Source organism: Pan paniscus, chromosome 4, assembly GCF_029289425.2.
Source record: "Pan paniscus chromosome 4, NHGRI_mPanPan1-v2.0_pri, whole genome shotgun sequence".
Lineage (NCBI taxonomy): Eukaryota > Metazoa > Chordata > Mammalia > Primates > Hominidae > Pan > Pan paniscus.
This window is the reverse complement of record NC_073253.2, coordinates 78,199,048-78,215,787: the sequence shown is the minus strand read 5'-3', so window position 1 is coordinate 78,215,787 and position 16,740 is coordinate 78,199,048. Positions and strand designations below refer to the sequence as shown.

Genomic DNA, 16,740 nt, shown 5'->3' with positions numbered 1-16,740 from the left:
CATGCCTTGACAGGAGGATCATCTGAGGCCAGGAGTTCGAGACCAGCCTCATCAACATACTGAGACCCCCTCATCTCTCAAAAAAAAAAAAGATTAAATTTAAAAAATTAGCCAGGCGTGGTGGTATATGCCTGTAGTCCTACCTACATGGGAATCTGAAGCAGGAGAATCACTTGGGTCCAGTAGTTTGAGGCTCAGTGAGCTATGATCGTGCCAGTGCACTCCAGCCTGGGTGACAGAGCAAGACCCTGTCTCTGAAAGAAAAACAAAATGTCTTGAGATGCTAAGCACTTCCGCTTTCAGTAAAAGGGAATAGCCCCTCATCTCTCTTCCTCCTCCCACTTGTTATTACAATAAGGAAGGATTTCATGTGTGAAAGTCTCATTCTGAGACCACCAGTCAAGGGGGCACAGGTGGGGTCACACGTTGCCAGGCCCCCTTTACCCCAGACATTTTAGTGTTAGATGAAATGTCAGAGGAGAAGACCAGACTGTCCAGCCAACCACAAGCAAGATGTACATCTCCAGGAACCTCAAACAAAGTATGGCCAGCATGCCACAGTGCTGCCCGAGGGTGGCTTATTCTAGGGCCTTCCTAACCCCCTACTACTCAAGCTCACCACGAGGCAGGGTTGTGGTTTGGTTTGAAGATCATTCCTATTTATCAGAACACGGCGTTCTTTTCCCTTTATTTTCTCACTGTCTTTCAGAGAGGAGCGTTGAGCAGGGCTATCCTTACTCTGCCATCCTCAGTCTAGAAGCTTCCTGCCTTGCTTTTTCCAATGAGTATGGTTTGCAGGTACTAAAAATAGAACTGCACAAAACTATTTTCTGTGTCCTTGGCAGTGCTGTGAGAGATTCGAGGCTTCGAGGCTGAAAACAAACCCTGGCCTCCTGACTTCAACACGCCCAAACCTTGGAGAGCTCTTGATGGTTGCTCTGGCCGCCCTGAGACTGTGCTGAGGCTCTCAGAGGCAAAATTTGGCCCAATAGTCAGCTTCTAGCATATCTGTGTCCTTAAACACCACTGGAAAAAAAATGTGAATACATTGAAATTTTTGTGATTTAACTTGTCCTGGAATGCAGGAGGGCCTCATTTTCTTTTTTTTTTCCTTCTCCTTTTTTTTTTTTCTTTTTTTGAGATGGAGTCTTGCTCTGTTGCCCAGGCTGGAGTGCAGTGGCGTGATCTCGGCTCACTGCAATCTCCACCTCCTGGGCTCACGCCATTCTCCTGCCTCAGCCTCCCGAGTAGCTGGGACTACAGGTGCCCGCCACCACGCCCGGCTATTTTTTTTTTTTTTTTTTTTTTTTAGTAGAGACGGGGTTTCACCGTGTTAGCCAGGATGGCCTCCATCTCCTGACCATGTGAACCACCTGCCTCCGCCTCCCGAAGTGCTGGGATTACAGGCGTGAGCCACTGCACCCGGCGTAGGAGGCCTCATTTTCAAATATTGTCTCTTTGCTCCCATAAGACACTGAAATATCTGAGAAGTGTTCCTATTTTCAGCACCACATTACCTCCTAGAAGCTGGACAAAGACCATTTACTGGGTCCCGTATTCCCATTTTTGTTTGGAAAGCTTAGTCAACCTCTTTCTCCCCATCAATCCGTGTGTGAGCATACATATGGTTGAAGGTGCCCATGAAGTCAACCTCCCAACTCCCCCAAAAGTTCTGCAGGACAGTCTAGGTTTTGGTTTGAGTGAACTTTGGGGGTTTTTTGAGACAGAGCCTCACTCCATCACCCAGGCTGGAGTGCAACTGGCATGATCTCCACTCACTGCAACCTCTGCCTGCTGGGTTCAAGCCATTCTCCTGCCTCAGCCTCCCAAGTAGCTGGAATTACAGGTGTCCGCCACCACGCCCGGCTAATTTTTGTATTTTTCAGTAGAGACGGGGTTTCGCCATGTTGACTAGGCTGGTCTCGAACTCCTGACCTCAGGTGATCCGCCCGCCTTGGCCTCCCAAAGCACTGGGATTACAGGCGTGAGCCACTGCGCCTAGCCATGCTATTTTTTTGGCATCAGTTAATTAATTGCACCTGAAATCCAATGATGGGGAGGGAGATGTAGAAAACATGGCCTTGATATGCTCTTATCCTGCCTCTTGCCACTGACGCTTATCTTTCTGCTGTTGTCAGGACTGGCTTTGCTAAATTGTAGACTTAAAGAATTATAGAATAAAGGATTCCCATCATGATCAAATTATGTACTATGATTTTTTTTTTTTTTTTTTTTTTGAGACAAGGTCTCACTCTGTCAACCAGGCTGAAGTGCAGTGGCGTGATCATGGCTCACTGCAGCCGTGACCTTCCGGGCTTAGGTAATCCTCCCACCTCAGCCTCTTGAGTAGCTGGGACTACAAGTGTGCACCACCACACCTGGTTAATTTTTGTAGAGACAGGGTTTTGCCACATTGCCCAGGCTGGACTCGAACTCTTGGGTTCAAGAGATCTGCCCCCCTTGGCTTCCCAGAGTGTTGGGATTACAGGCATGAGCCACCATGCCTGGCTGAGAGCCAAAGAACCTTTAGGGTCTGCAGTGAAAAGCCCCTCCAAGAGGATTGACATCAGAGCTTCCTTACTCCTGGCACAAGGGGATATGTTTTTCTTTCTTAATTTTTTGCAGCTCCAGCTCAAAGGATAACTTTTGTTTGTTTTCACTAGAATAAAGAAGATGTTTGCTTCATAGTCCTGAACAGAAAAGAAGGCTCAGGTCTGGGATTCAGTGTGGCAGGAGGGACAGATGTGGAGCCAAAATCAATCACGGTAAGTGACAGAGTCATTAGGCTCTCAGGAAAATCCCCCCTTAAGCAGCCTCAGAATGTGATCAGGGCACAAATTCCAATCAGCGGGTTCAGAGATTGCTGGATTTCATTCCCAGCTACCAACATAAAAAGGGAGAAGTGGGAGAAGTAGTACGTAAGGTTTTCGTTGACAAAAGACAAGCATTTTTAACACAGAGCTGACATGTATAGGCCATTTCCAATCCCTATAAACACAATTCGCTATAGCCTTATAATTTACCTCCACATTTTAAGCAGTAGAAAACATTAGAATCAACTGGCCAAACTTGTGTTTATACAATTACTCCTTTCTCAAAAAGTCACTCAAAATTTTACATCATTCAAAAGCCTTCAGGACCATCCAGAGGGTCACCTTCACTGCACGAGCCCAGGCCTCATTCATCTTTGTATTCCCATTGCCTCCTGGATGCCAGGCCCACGTCAGACACTAAAAAGAAGTTGAGTTAAAAAAAAAAATATGTGGAGACACTGGCATTGACATTTGTGATCCATCCCCCGCACTGAATGTATGTTTTTTTTTTATAAAGCAAGTGTCTACCTTAAAAAGTTCCTTTACTACAAGACCCGGCACGGTGGCTCACGCCTGTAATCCCAGCACTTTGGGAGGTCGAGGCGGGTGGATCACCTGAGGTCAGGAGTTTGAGACCAGCATGGCCAACATGGTGAAACCCTGTCCGTCTCTCCTAACAATACAAAAATTAACCTGGCTTAGTGGTGTGTGCCTATAATCCCAGCTACTCAGGAGGCTGAGGCAGGAGAATCGCTTGAACCCGGGAGGCTGAGATTGCACCACTGTACTCCAGCCTGGGTGACACAGCGAGACTCCCTCTCAAAAAATAAAAATAAAAAAGGAAGGTTCCTTTACTACAGATACGCAGTTAGTTACTGTCTCCCTTTTACCGGAAATCTTAAGTGGATCTGGTTTTTGTTCCCTTTTCCTTTCCTCATCCCAGGTCCACAGGGTGTTTTCTCAGGGGGCGGCTTCTCAGGAAGGGACTATGAACCGAGGGGATTTCCTTCTGTCAGTCAACGGCGCCTCACTGGCTGGCTTAGCCCACGGGAATGTCCTGAAGGTTCTGCACCAGGCACAGCTGCACAAAGATGCCCTCGTGGTCATCAAGAAAGGGATGGATCAGCCCAGGCCCTCTGCCCGGCAGGAGCCTCCCACAGCCAATGGGAAGGGTTTGCTGTCCAGAAAGACCATCCCCCTGGAGCCTGGCATTGGTAAGATGATCATTTCAACAACCAGCAGGCTGTGAGCTACTGCAGAAAGAGGAGATTCTGGTTGAACATGAAGGAAAATAACAGCTAACTAACTTCTAGATCTGAAAAATTAAATGTAGTGAAGTCTAGTGTGTTTGGATGCTGCTTACAAAAGCAGTGTTACAAATAAATTAGAAAAAAATTAGAAAATTAGAAAAATTCCCCCAGTAGTTCAAGCTATACTGTGGAAGATTTAAAATGACTGCGTAACAGTTTCCCTAAGTGTCCTAAGAAGGAATCTCTTTTATATTCACACCCTCTTGTTAGGACTGGTAAGGAAAACAGGAAACTACGTGATGGGGCAAGCAGTGTTGAAGGAGAAATTCCAGAACTAAGATTTATCCTTGGGAAACAGCAAGGTTGTATTCTTTCCTGGTTTAGAAGAACAGAAGGAAATGAGGGGGCAAGAGTATTTTGTGTCTGAAAACAGAAATTGCAGCCTTAGTCAACCAAGAACAACTCACTGGAAGAGGTTTAGAAAGAGATTTTCTACGTTCCGTCCATATTCAGAGCCTCAGAACCATGTGCAGCGTCTGTTTCTGCAGTGCGAGCTGTTTAATGCCCTGTTAAGTACTGCAGATGTCTGGAGTGCCGTGCATCTTGGCATTCAGGGGTGACGTCGTTTTTTATTCGAGAGGGCAAAGCAGAGGGTATGGGTTAGGCAGTGCCTTCTGGGAGGGGCCTTTTGTTCCTTCTCCACATCTCTCCCTGATAAGGGTAGCTGGATTCCTTTCTACAACTTGGCTTCCTTGTGGCCTGAGCTGTTTGTAGTCCTTGCTGAAAATGGCTCCGATTCCATTTAACAAATGAGAAACACTTCTTGTCCAGATGCCTCCATGGTCCCCAGTCTTCCTTCTGTGTCATTTCACTTTCCCTCTTCCAGAGGGCTGAGGCCCTCCTCAATACAGGGAAACACCCTGGTCATCAGATCTTGTCATGCTTGCCTTTGCCCCAAAACTATCTCGACCACTTGGTGCACTTTCAGTGGGATCCTTGTAAACTGTCAAAGGAAACCACTTCATCCTCACAGCTGCCAGTTTTTAAGCCTCGTGAACTCAGATCTGGATGGTCCTTCTGTCATTTATAATCAATCACTCAGTATTCCTGCAGCAACTTCAGGGCCTCTGGTCTTGAAGCAGACCCTGCAGAGCAATCAATCAAACGCTGAGCGCCTGGAGGGCTTAACCTCGCTCAGTTTCCTGTTCTTCAGTCTCCCTAACCCAGGTCTACCCGGTCCTATGCAGTTATATTCCTTACCATACACTGACAGCGTCCAGCTGGGGGCCCGGTGCAGTAAGCTGCACAGTAGAGACGCTGGGACGCTTTTAAATTCCTGATGCCCAGGAAATTCCCAGCTTAATTAAATCAGAAATGCTGCAGTGGGGGCCAGACACCGTTTCACGTTCCCAGGTGACTCCAGTATGCAGCCAGACTCGAGCCACTGCAATAGACCCATTTTCCTGTTGAAAAATCATGCTCCCCCCAGTGTTAGTAAATGTCCTTCAGACCCTGTGGAGTGGCCTTCTTTAAACCACGACAATGGACTGGCCTTTATGTCCAAAGGAGACAATGCTAGCTTGGCTTCAGCCCTAGTGAACACAGTGAACACAGGAAGCAGGCAGTTTAATCCATCCGTGGTCCTTCCTCTGCCTCCCAATTAACTAAGTGTGCCTTTGCAGTCAACTCTGACGTCGTTGGCTGATAGGCAGGCAAGGGAGGGAAGTACAAGGCAAGTTTACAATCCTGATTCAAACCAGCCCACTATCCCGAAACCAGCACACAGAGCCGGCATCACCATGGAAACGCATTTCCTCACAGTGGAGCAAGATGCCAGTAGAGGCAGCGAGTGTGTTTGTGAAGACAGCCATAGCCAGGGGCAGGGTTTCCCTTTGCAGGAGCAGGAGTGGCAGGAGCGGGGAGGCAGGAAGCTCTCTGGGTTCCTGGGGGCTTTGGAGTCCATTCTAACAGTCTCACATGAGGCTGGGCATTTTGGTGCTGCCAAGTCTTGGTACCAGAGGATGATCTTCTGCTGCCATTAGCAGCCAGGGTTGGCAGAAAATCAAATTTGGAGTCCCCAAGTGTGACTTCAGTCCTGAGAAGTGCACAGCTGGTGTGGGGGGCTTAACAAGAGCACTTTGCTTTCTGGGGATTTCTGCTTGGGCATAAAAGCCATTTGCCAATGCTTGCAGAAAACACAGAACAAAGAATGCAAGTACAGCAGCAACACAGCCAGGAGGGCAGCCCCAGAATTGGGAGGCCAACAGTGCTACTGGGCTCAAGTGCTGTTATAAGTAAGTGCCCCAGGGTAGATGGGACTTGAGTGTGCCAGAAGTACATGGGGCTGGAGGCGATGCATCCTGGGGGACTTGGACATGTGGCATGATGAACAACCCTGTCATTTTCATCTTGGTGCACGCTGCGGCTGCAGGGAGAAGTGTGGCTGTACACGATGCTCTGTGTGTTGAAGTGCTGAAGACCTCGGCTGGGCTGGGACTGAGTCTGGATGGGGGAAAATCATCGGTGACGGGAGATGGGCCCTTGGTCATTAAAAGAGTGTACAAAGGTAATGTTCTAGACAACTCAGTCAGCCTTCTCTCACCTGTCATTTTTCCATGGATGTCTCAATGAAAAAAATGCCTTCCATTTAGAAATCAAAAAACCTAAACTGTTTTTAATGCTTTGTGACATACAAGGTTTATTCTGTATGGACATGTATTAATTCATGCCATCCACGTGGCAACTCTATCGGGTGGGTGTCATCATTATCCCTATTTTACAAAAGGAGAAACTGAGGCACGTAGGGTCACACAGCTGTAAGTGGCAGAACCAGGCTCCAGCCCAGGCAGTCTGGCCCCAGAGCGTCTGTCCCTGACCCCTGTACTGCAGCAGTTCCTTACTCCGGGCCCCTCTCTCTCTGATGTGAACACACCACACTAAGTAACACCACTAGACTTGCCAGTCAGGAGTACTTAATACTGGCCAAGATCTCATTGACTTAAAATACTAGACTTGTAAATGCTAGACTGCAAGAAAGGAATACAGTCCAAGCATAGCCTTTGTGGGAAAAAAAAGATGGGGGATAGATATTATTGAAATGCTTGGTAAATATACATCTCTTTATCAACTTGCATAATTCATTTTTTGGTCTTGGGCAGTTTTTCAAAATCTTATATTAACTCATAATTGTACTAATAATATTAACAGTATAATTGTATGAACAATATTGATATGTAATTATACTTGCAAATAGATCAGAAACCCATTTAAAGTTACAGTATGTAACAGAATAAGTAGGTCAGCAAATAACAAGGTCAATTCTTCTTAGCTAAGGATTGTTGTTTCTTTAAATGACCATCTAGTTAATGACCTTGAGATATTTCTACAATTGCATAGTAATCCCAAAACCTCTCTCCACTCTTGACCTATAGTGTTAATAGGAAAAAATACTTTTAAAAATGTATAGTTACACTTAAAAAAAAACCCTCTATGGATCAAAAGTGGAAATGAAGCCTCTGTGGTAAGCAGCGCTGCATCCTTGGGGCCCAGAGGAAGCGGAGGATGACAGAGAAATGTGCACTGTAGGCTGGGGCCCACCCAGGAGCAGGGGCGCTGCAGACTCAGTGCCCACCCAGGAGCAGCGGCTCAGCACCCCTGTGGGCAGCCAGAGCGAGGCATCTCGTGATGCAGAGGCCTGGGACCTGCTCTTTTGCCAGTAAACTGTGGTCACAACAGGTCTGCTTTACTCGAGTGGCCGCCAGGATAGGCTGCCTGCTCCCAACGCCCGGAGCAAGCAGAAGACAGGCATAAATCAGGAGTCAGGTCTCTGTTATGTGTGAACCTATGGTACCAGGGTGAAGAGAAAACCTCAGACTCATCAAGTTAACTGTTCAAGTTGACAGAGCAGCAGAAGGAGGAGAACTAGGCTCAGGCAAGCATGTGGCAACTCGACTATAAGAGCCCTCACAACAGAAAGCTCTCAGACGAAGGGTACAGGGCAACATCCATTGCCAGCAGACCCGAAAAACAGGACACCCCATTCATGACAGAGGCAGGAATGTTACCCATGAAACAGGACCGAAGAAGGTATTCAGAAGGAGCAAGCAAATATGTAAAAAAAACAAAATGCAGGCTGGGTGTGGTAGCGCATGCCTGTAGTCTCAGCTCCTTGCACTGCTTGAGCCCCAGGAGTTCAATACCAGCCTGAACAGCAGAGCAAGACCCTGCTTCTTTAAAAGTAAAAACTAAATGCACATACACCCTCATTAGTGAAAATGGAGTTAAATGTATTTTTAAATTAATGAGTAAAAGTAAAAAATAGACTAAATCCATGTGAAGATAGAATTTGTAAAAACAGAACAGAAGAAACCATTAAAAAATGCAGTATAGGGAAATAAAGAGATGACTACAAAAAGGTAATGAAAGAGTTCCAGAAGGAAAAAATAGAATGAGAGGAAATATTTGCAGAAATCATGACTAAGAATTTTCCAGAAGTGAAAAAATGACAGGACTATGCAGACTGAAAAACTCATCAAGGGGCAAAACAGTCTGAATGTATTTAAAAAAAACAAACAAATAAAACACAAGCCTTGTTAGGCAGAGTGGTGCACACCTGTGATCCCAGCTACTTAGGAGGCTGAGGCAGAAGGATCGCTTCAGCCCTGGACTTGGAGGCTGCAGTGAGCAGGACTGCACCATTGCACTCCAGCCTGGATGACAGAGTAGGACCCTGTCTCCAAAAAAAATAAAATTCAAACCTTGATATAATAAAGTTTCAGAATATAAAGAAGAAAATCTAGAAAGCCAAGAGAAAATTCTAGTTTGCTCACTGCATACAACAATCAGAGTGGCGGCATCAATGCCTGAAGCCAGCAACACCTTCAGAGGACTGAGGGAAAATGTCCATCACCTGAAAACCCAGCACCCAGCTAACCTGTCATTCAATAGGGTAGCTAAAATGGAGGTATTTTAAGACACTCCTGAGGGGAGCGGGAGTGGCCGCCTCCGTGGTTGGTCACAGGACACGTAGCCTCTGCAGTCCAAAGGGACACAACCCAAAAAAGCGTGTGAGCCTGCGAACCGAAGGACCAGGGCAGACGCTGACTAAAGCAGCACATCGGCTGGGGAAGCCAGGCTTCGGGACCCCACACTAGAAGAAGCCACAGGAGAGATGACATCCTTCAGATCTGCCTCCAGCAAAGCAAGAATATGACGTCCTGGACAACTTCTCAGCCTTTGTCTCTAGCATCTGGCCACAAATCTGTGAAAACTGCTATGGAAATGGATAGAGAAGAAGAAAATTGTCGGTCCCACAGACTAGCGCTTTAGATGCTCTCGTGTGCAAGCCTGTGGTTTTGTTCTTGGGGAAAGCCATTCAAGTATTTCTGAGTATGATACGGCAGATCCCACCTTTGGAAACTAGTGAGACTAAAGATGTCATTATCTGGCCGGGCATCGTGGCTTATGCTTGTAATCCCAGCACTTTGGGAGGCTAAGGCAGGCGAATCACTTGAGGTCAGGATTCACCTTATCTCGTATTTCATATTTACAAATTTCATGAGTACAGGTTTTCTGTTCATTTTGTTTTCCTGTGTCTTTTAGCTCAAGCATTAGAAAACAATATAGCAAGACTGATTTCTTTGAGTAAGGTTATTACAGAATAAGCATTTAAATAATAAAGAATTTTTTTTTTTAACAGGGTCTAGCTCTGTCACCCAGGCTGGAGTGCAGTGTCACAATCTCTGCTCACTGCAATCTCTGCCTCCCAGGTTCAAGTGAGTCTGGTGTGTCAGCCTCCTAAGCAGCCCGAGGTGGGTGGATCACCTGAGGTCAGGAGTTAGAGACCAGCCTGGCCAACATGGTGAAACCCCGTCTCTACTAAAAATATGTTAGCTGGGCATTGTGGTGCATGCCTGTAATCCCAGCTACTCAGGAGGCTGAGGTTGCAGTGAGCCAGGACCACACCACTGCACTCCAGCCTGGGGTCAGAGAAGGCTCCATCTAAAAAAAAAAAAAAAAAAAAAAAAAACATATAAAATGTTCATTATATGGCAAAATTTATAAGCAAATTCAAAAGTAAGTGATTAGAAGATATTTACAATATATTTAATAAACAAAGGGTTGATATCCAGAATAGGCAGGGTACCGTGGCTCACACCTGTAATCCCAGCACTTTGGAGACCAAGGTGGGCAGATCACTTGAGCCCAGGAGTTCAAGACCGGTCTGGGCCACATGACGAGACTCCACCTCTACAAAAAATACAGAAATTACTCGGGTGTGGCGGCACGCACCTATAGTCCCAGCTACTCAGGAGGCTGAGGTGGGAGAATCATTTGAGCCCAGGAGGTCGAGGCTGTGGTGAGCCATGGTTGTGCCACAGCACTCCAGCCTGGGTGACAGAGGGAGACCTTGTCTCAAAAAAAAAAAAATCAATCAATCAATCAATCAATAAATCCAGAATATATGAAGAACTATATAATTCAGTAAGAAAAATACAAGAGAGAAAGTTTGGGTAAAGAAAGCAGTAGCAAATGGACAGAAGTTAAAACCTAGGTGGCCAAGAAACACAGGAAGATGCTCAAACTTAAATGTATTGGATGAAAATTAGAAATATTATAAATCATTCTTTTAATCTATCAAGTTGGCCAAAAATAAAAAATCTCATACTATGATGTGTTGGCAAGGATGTGGAGAAAGGAAAACACATTTTTTTTCTCATGCAAGTATCTACTGGTTAATCTTTAAGGAAAATTTTAGCAGTGCTTACGAAAATGGAAGCTATGAAACAATTTAAATTTCTGTCTGTAGCAGAATAAAATATATTCATCTAAAGGAAAGCTAAATAGCAGTTGAAAAAATAAATTACATCTCTCTCTATATATTAACTGGGACCAGCTCAAAAACAGTGTTGAATGAAAAAAAAGCCAAATGCAGATTGTGCACTGTGTGACACCAATTCATGGTAAGCATAAGGAACCTAAGAATGTGTTCAACAAAAGCTATGCAAGACCTTTTTGGGAAAAAGCATAAAAGCTTTCTAAAGGACATTTTTTAAAAATCTATGAGTAAATGGAGAGAGAGACATATCCTGCTCAAATCTGTTAAGATTCAGTTTGGCCTCATGTAATAGGAAATCCAAAATAGCAGTGGTTTAAACGAGAGAATTTATTTCTCTCTTGTGTAAAAAGTCCAAAAGCTGGCAAACCTCTGCTTTGTACAACACTGAATGTTTCCTAAAGGAGCAGTCCCCAAGCTTTTTGGCACCAGGGACTGGTTTTGTGGAAGACAATTTTTCCATGGTGAGGGTTTGGGTGGGGGATGGTTTCAGGATGATTCAGGTGCATTACATTTATTGTGTACTTTATTTCTGTTATTACATTTTAATATATAATGAAATAATTATACAACTCACCATCATGTAGAATCTGTGGGAGCCCTGAGCTTGTTTTCTTGCAACCAGGCATCCCATCTGGGGGTGATGGGAGACAATGACAGATCATCAGGCATTAGATTCTCATAAGGAACATGCAACCTAGATCCCTTGCAAATGCAGTTCACAATAGGGTTCACACTCACGTGAGAATCTAATGCTGCTGCTGATCTGACAGGAGGCAGAGCTCAGGTGGTAATGTGAGTGACGGTGAGAGGCTGTGAACAGAGGAAGCTTTGCTCACTCACCCACTGCTCACCTGCTGTGCAGCCCTCCTGCCACCAGTCTGTGGCCCAAGGGTTGAGGACCCCTGTCCTAGAAGACTTTCCTCTACTTCATCTCATTCAGTCCTTCTAACAACCTAGTAAGATAACAAGACAGATATCATCATCACCATTTTGCAGATGAGAAAACTGGAGTTTGGAGAAATCTGTAACTCGCCTGAAGTCACAGATTTGAGACTAAACCCAGTCTGATTGCTCCTTCAGTGTGCGTCAGGCTGTTCTGGTTGCCTGGAACCTCCCATGTCCTGAAGCCCAGGTGAACACTCAAAAAATTCTTTTGTTTCACATAACCTGAAGGCCTTCAGTTAATATGCTAGAATAGGACATTGGGTACTAAGTTAACACAAATATAATTGGTTCTTTGGTCCTTCCAAAAATGTATCTCAAGAAAAGCAAGGACTAGGGACCAAATCATTTTCCTGGGGCCCACTACAGGGCTGATATTGGTGAGGTCTCTCTTCTAATGTAACTAACTGCCTCTATCATTTACCACAGAAAATGTTTTTGTCCTTGTGTGGGCTGGATTTCTTCCAAGCTGTATTTTTATCACATAATATTTATTTCAATAATTTCAATAACGACTTTCAGTAATTTAGGATGAAATCGATACATCTGCTCAGTCTTTTGATGTCTAATCAAAATTTCTGAGAAAATTTTTTTCACACTTGGGACTTTTTCTTTCAATGCCATTTTTTTTCCATAAGATGCCTCCATAGCTGGTGTACCTTTAGAAGTATATGTGTGAGAACGCAGATGGAGGGTTTACACTTGCATTTTTTTCAAAGCTCATACAAAGCTAGACAAAGCTATAATGTGAACATGCTAAACTCTGTAAGTAGTCTCCATGGTCACTAATGAGCACATAATCACTGATTCTCAGAACTTGCATATATCAGCCAGAATCTGTTAACAATTAGAAGCTGACAGCCTGGGCAACATGGCAAGACCCCATCTCTACCAAAAATATAAAAAAAAAGCTGTGCATGGTGGTGTATGCCTGTGGTAGCAGCTACTCTGAAGGCTGAGGTGAGAGGATCGCTTGAGCCCAGTGAGGCGGAGGCCGCAGCGAGCCAAAACTGTACCACTGCACTCCAGCCTGGGTGACAGTGTGAGGCCGTCTCAACAACAACAAAAAGAGTTGAACCTGCTTTTCTGTGTTTACTGGCTGTTTGGATTTCAGCTGTTGATTTCCTTACCCCAACTTTATTTTGTGTTATTCTTGTTGACTTGTAGCTCTTTAGTCTGGATGTTAACCATTTGTTGATTAAATACATAGAGAGTATCTTCCCCTTGTCAGTTTATTTTTATCTTATCTTACAGATTATGTTTGGAGGGGCGGCAGGAGGGCTAGAGTTGCACTGTTTTCTGTAGACCAGTTTACTTTTATGGATATATGCTTTTTGTGTTCTAAGAAATATTTCTCTATTCAATAATATATTATTATTTAGATATTTTTATCACTTAAAAGTTTTTAGTTTACTTAGGATTTTTGAATACTATGAAACTGCCAAGCTATTATTCTGTGTTTATTCTCGCAGGTGGTGCGGCTGAACAAGCTGGAATAATAGAAGCTGGAGATGAAATTCTTGCTATTAATGGGAAACCTCTGGTTGGGCTCATGCACTTTGATGCCTGGAATATTATGAAGTCTGTCCCAGAAGGACCTGTGCAGTTATTAATTAGAAAGCATAGGAATTCTTCATGAATTTTAACAAGAATCATTTTCTCAGTTCTCTTCTTTCTTTAGCAAATCAGAGTGACTTCTTTAAATCACAGGTTGTTGAAATGGCCAACACTGGTACAGACACGGACTGTAAAAATCTCCAAGCTTGTGCTTACACATGAAGCCTGACTTAACTGTATGTGCAACAGCAATGAAATTAACTCCAGAAGCCTTCCACCTGCGTCACCCAGGCCGGGAGGGTTCCTTCGTTCCAGTGCCTGTCCCCTACCTTTATGTTTACTGATGGGGATACAAGATGTGACACACCCTTCTTTATTTGAAACAAACAAACACTTAGCTAGACCTTTGCTTCCTTCTTGCCAGCTCTCCCAACATACCCAATCCTGGTGATCAGGGAACTAAAAGTCTGAGGGGGACACAAATGTCACACCTAAGAGGACTATCAATCATTTTGTATGATTTTGTAAGTAAGTAAATGACAGAATGCTTTTAGGCACATTCAATGGAAGGAGGCGATGTAGGTCTGTATATGTTACCCCGAAAAGAGAATAAGACTTAAAAAAAATGAATTATGACCTGTTAGGCTGAGCTCAGGAATTGTCCAAAAAGGAAAAAGCAAAATAATTGAGAGTATTTTTTAGTGAGTGTAATGTATAATGTACGTATGCAAAGTTCAACTCAATAGGTTATTGATCACCATGAAGTATTGATCATTTTCTATCTCAAAAGTGTAAGCCATAAGGCTGTTTTACAGAATAGCACTTCTGATAAGCTGTATTAAACAGCCATGAGCTTCACTGCTTAGAGGGAGCAGAAAGGTCAACATCTAAAAGCACCTTACAACTAGTTTTTGAACCTGTCTTGATAAGTGCTTGAATTCAAGACTGGTCAGTACAAGAGCAGACAAAAATATCACAAGTCAGTCACTGGGTTTCCATTTCTGAATTTTATGCACTCCAACCATGAATTTAAACTAAATTTTTAGAAATCAAGTATCTTTCTAAGTGTCCTTGGATTTATAGACAATGTATGTACAATCCAAATAGAGGAGCTTAATGGAATCCTTTTAGGAGACTGGTTGGTTTTTTTCCCTCTTTCCCAACATGTTTAAGAAATGTAACATTCTAAGTATTGGATCTCTTTTCTTGACCTAGTATAATGACAACTGCAGTGACTTTAAGTTTTTGCTGTTTTCGTTTTCCCGCTTTGCAATTTCCTCCTTTTGCCAAAAATGTTTTCCTACAGAAGACTGTCGTGACTCACGCTACTTGGGAAACTCACTCTGGCCACTCCTCCTCTGGTGGCATGAGCTGCTTCCCAGTAGCTATTCCGATTGGATATTCCGTTCGTCGTCACATAGCTGGCTTTTCTCTCCTCATGATGTACCTTATTTTCTTTTCTTAGGTAAATTCCAAACTCTCATCGGGTCATAAAGAGGAGGAGAAACAGGGTGAGTCAAGGTAAAGGAGCAGAGATGTAGTTACAAGCCAGGTCGTCTTCAGTGGCACAAACCAACCCGTTGAGCCCTGACAACATGAGTGGAGAGTGCATTTGCCATACCTGTGTGCATGACACTAAGATTTTATGTTGGAGATACTTCTTTAAATAACCTACAGCTTGGGTCTATGGCTGTGACCCCCAGATTCATGGAGGGGCTTTAGCCATCAGCTTTGTACATCATTTTTCTGAATGACCAATCCCACTAAACATCTTTGAAGTCGGCCTAGAGAGGTCCTTCAGATGAGAGAGAAATAGCTGGCTTGTCTGAGTCCAGATTTCTCATCAACTGGCAATACAAAGGAAAATATAGTACAGGAGTTAGTTAGAAAGGTCTTATTGATTTTACTTCTACTTTTCACTACAATTACAGGTAGAATACTGTAGGAAGTCAGTGCAAGGTGCATGCTTGATTGATTGATTGTTTTTCAGTCTCTGGGGTCAGTTTTGTGGTTTCTGCTTTCTTGCCTAAATCAAAGACTATTTCAAGTCAACACTGAAAACTGCTTTTCGCCTCCACTCTTACAGCTGTGCCTAATAATTAATAAACATAATAATTAATAAACGCACAGCCCTATGTGAACAGACAGGAATTTCTTGTGCAATGTGGAGCAAATGGAATGGTCTCCTTCCGCAAGTCTTTAATCCTCATATCTGGAGTACAAGGGTAGACCTCTGGCTTACCACATACACTATGCTAAAGTCATCAGCCACTGCTACTACATCTTGCCAGAAGGTTTCCCTCGCCAACAGTTGAAATTTAAGGGAAGAAGCAAAAGCTAAACTGTCTTTGACCCTAAGATAGAAAGCTATTTATTTGTCTTCAGTGTTCAAGGCATGACTAGTATTTCTAATTAGCCTAATAAATTCCCACACTTTCTGAAGTGAACACTAATGGTATTGTCCTACTAAAACTGTCATTGTTTCTTTTTTTTTAACTGGTCAGTCATTCACAATAAGCTATGAGGGTAAATATGTGTTATAACAAGTAAATCGTAGTTGCAAGAATATACCATGAAGATTAAAGTAGGCTGGGTTTCATTTCCATCTTCCCACACATCTCATTGAATTTGATGGTTGACTTAATTGGCACCATAACTTTGTATGATATTATACATTATCCTTTATTTATGTAAAGTAAAATGCCTTATATATTAAAGAGTAAGTGCAATAATATGAAATAGCCTGTACATTTTAAAAATGTTGTCACCAAGTTATATAAATCCACATCTCTGTAAACAACCTTTTTTAAGTAATTTTAAAAAAATAAATAAACACTCTGCTTACTACTTGATTTTTTTTTCTCTTTTGGCTGTTTGTTTGTTAATAGAGTAATATTAAGATGAGAAATGTTTATTGTCACCTAAATGCATCAGAGGTACAAAGGCAATAGAACTCAAATTAGCCACCCTTTTCCAGGCCACACTCACAATCTTGACACAATCCAAAACTTTTCCACCTCTAAATCTTTCTTACAATTGAACATCCTACTCTTTGACCACACGCTCCCAGCCTCCTGGTCACTTCCTCCCACGTCTTCACTTTCAAAAAGCCCTTGACAGTTTTCTCCCTATCAGAACTCCACCCTTCCATTCCCTTCTCAGACCAGAACCCTAGTGTAGCACAGCAAACTCTGCCCAGCCCACAGGCTTAGATCCCTTGCCCCACTGTTCTGTCTTACCAGGCGATTCTGGACCCTTCCAAATAGCCAGCATCTTGGTTCCTATAACCGTATTCCTAGAGAAAAATCCCACAACTAGACAGAACGCTGCTGCTGTAAAT

The 16,740-nt window shown here is 43.6% G+C and overlaps 1 protein-coding gene across 5 annotated transcripts in view; it reads left to right on the top strand.

The window, feature by feature from the left end:
• The window catches only part of PDZD2 (PDZ domain containing 2), a 474,419-nt gene extending 458,172 nt beyond the window's left edge, over nt 1–16,247 (top strand). For all 5 annotated transcript variants that reach the window (XM_008971843.5, XM_034960222.3, XM_055112466.2 and 2 more), the window contains 4 exons: nt 2,664–2,765; nt 3,757–4,027; nt 6,495–6,629; nt 13,316–16,247. In XM_008971843.5, the coding sequence (XP_008970091.3) occupies nt 2,664–2,765; nt 3,757–4,027; nt 6,495–6,629; nt 13,316–13,482 (675 nt within the window). In that variant the 3' untranslated portion in view covers nt 13,483–16,247. The remainder of the gene's footprint in view (nt 1–2,663; nt 2,766–3,756; nt 4,028–6,494; nt 6,630–13,315) is intronic.
• The last annotated feature ends 493 nt before the right edge of the window (nt 16,248–16,740 follow it).